Source organism: Penaeus japonicus, unplaced genomic scaffold, assembly GCF_977035675.1.
Source record: "Penaeus japonicus unplaced genomic scaffold, GWHDUDI00000001_assembly GWHDUDI00000022, whole genome shotgun sequence".
Lineage (NCBI taxonomy): Eukaryota > Metazoa > Arthropoda > Malacostraca > Decapoda > Penaeidae > Penaeus > Penaeus japonicus.
Window position 1 is genome coordinate 13,380,901 of NW_028234424.1, and position 2,500 is coordinate 13,383,400.

General features: G+C 36.8%; 1 protein-coding gene across 2 annotated transcripts in view; it reads left to right on the forward strand.

Moving 5' to 3' along the window:
• Positions 1-2,500, forward strand: part of LOC122264229 (dynein intermediate chain 2, ciliary) — a 49,334-nt gene that overhangs the window by 30,651 nt on the left and 16,183 nt on the right. For both annotated transcript variants that reach the window (XM_086549493.1, XM_086549494.1), the window contains one exon: positions 1-18. This exon is cut by the window's left edge and continues 133 nt beyond it. In XM_086549493.1, coding sequence (XP_086405619.1) covers positions 1-18 — 18 coding nt within the window. The remainder of the gene's footprint in view (positions 19-2,500) is intronic.

Here is a 2,500-nt window from a genome sequence, read left to right on the forward strand (position 1 = left end):
ATGATGACATAACACAAGGTAAGCATCCAATGCTAGACTCATGAATATTGATACTTGTCATATTTAGGCGCAGGTTAAAGAAGCTAAATCTTAGGGCGACATAAGTCGACACAAATTCCTCGAAATTTACATTATCCATTTCATACAATATCATATATACATATACATACATATAAATGTCTCTCTCTCTCTCTCTCTCTCTCTCTCTCTCTCTCTCTCTCTCTCTCTCTCTATATATATATATATATATATATATATATATATATATATTAATTTATTTATTTATGTGTATGTACAAATATATGTATCATATATAAAGAAATATAAATATAGATAGAGAGATAGATAGATACATATAAATAAGTATATATGCATATATATAAACGTATCTCTCTCTATATATGTTTATATGTATATATATATGTATATATATATATATATATATATATATATATATATATATATATATATAGTTGCTAGATATATGTATACCATTACCTACTATATATATTTAAACAAATTATAATGCATGGGCATATTATAATTCACTTGCGTGTGTGTGCACGTGTGGACGCTGTTATGTATGGGTGCTGTGTGCATACATACGTGCATAGACATATGCTTGGAGTATGTGCATAATTGCTTATTTGTATATATATATGCGTCTACCCTGTACATTCACGGGCACAATCTATATATAGTAACAAATATAAGTGTGGGGACAGGAGCACGCATAAACATGCAAATATGCATTTTTACGTAGGCCCTGCACGTATATATAAACAAATGTCCATTCTCACAAGAGTAGACCGGAAGGTCGTGAGATAGATCGGGGGGATACTAAGATCTAATGACATGTGAGACTAACTCAAACGTGTTATTGGAGATTAATGGTAGCCTCCAGACTAAAATTATTCCCCTCACTATGCACAATTAAGGCCGACAGGTGGGGGTATCAGGCCACACCCCTCTTAAATATGATTTCCCAGTCAAGACAACGGCCCTCAATCCCCAGAAGCGAAGGAGCCCCTGGTCACGGCGACGATCAGGATCGTTCTGGAGCAGAGGGTGCTAAAAATATCCGGTTAGACCCAGGCCGCCTAAAGATGATGAATTTATGCACATACAATTTAAGGACCCTGAAAACAGATTCTGAACTTTTGACACTGCTTGAGGAACTTTCATTTATGAAATGGGATATTGTAGGACTTTCTGAAGTTAGGAGACTAGGCGAAGAGCAGAAATTACTAAATGATGGACACTTCTTCTATTGGCGAGGTATGGACACTTCTATTGGATAGCAAACAAGAATCAGGAGTAGGTTTCTTAGTTCACAAGTGACTCGAAATGAATGTTAGGGAATTCTACAGTGTGAGGGAAAGAGTTTAGTTTCTGTAATACTGAAACTAAACAACAGATATAGCCTAAAAATTATCCAAGTGTATGGTCCTACCAGCAGTCATAGTGATGAGGAGATAGAGAGCTTCTATGAAGATGTGCAAGCAGCTACCGATTATGGGGGATTTTAATGCCAAGATCGAAAAGAGACCCGGGAGGAAATGGACATGGAAATCACCATCTGGCATTAAAAACGAAATTGACTTCATAATCACCAAGAGGCGCGACATTGTACAAGACGTAACCGTTATCAATAAAATAAATGTCGGTAGCGACCATAGACTGGTCAGAAATAGAGTAAAATTACAGCTAAGAAGGGAACGAAATAAGATCATACAATAAGCCTCTCGTTAATCTAATCAACATTAAGAATAGGGCGACGGAATTCAGTATCAACATCCGAAACAAATACTCAGCTCTCGAAGATCTTGACATAGACCAAATGAACTACCAATTCAGTGAGATATTAACGGAAGCTGCACTTGAGATAGAGTGTAAAGACGAAAAAAAAAAGTTCAGTAAGCTTTCGGTGGAGACCAAAGAGCTTATGAAACAGCGTAGGGACATGGAAATAACACCAATCAGAGACAAGATAGAATCTGCAGAGCTGACTAAGATGATAAACAAGAAGAAAGAGTATGTACACACCAGCCTTAAGGCAACATAGAGGAGGCTCGGAATAGGGAAAAAACAAATGTATGCAGTAAAGAAACCCAACGGAGAGGTGACATACAATAAAAACGAAATTATCAAAGTAATAGAAGACTTCTATCGCAACCTATACCACTCAAACGACCAACCACATACGGAGATAAACACAACAATTGGAGATGTTCCAAACATCACGGTAGAGGAAGTAAATAGGGCACTTAAAAGCATGAAAAGAGGAAAAACACCAGGAGAAGACGGCATTAGAGTAGATCTTATTCAAGATGCAGGAGAGTTTGTGGCAGTAAAACTGGCCAGTCTTTATAACAGATGCCTAAGCGTCGGTAAAACTCCGAAGGCCTGGAAAAACGCAATAATAATATTAATACACAAAAAGGGAGACACAAAAGACTTAAAGAATTACCGACCTATAAGCCTCCTTTCAGTAATCTAT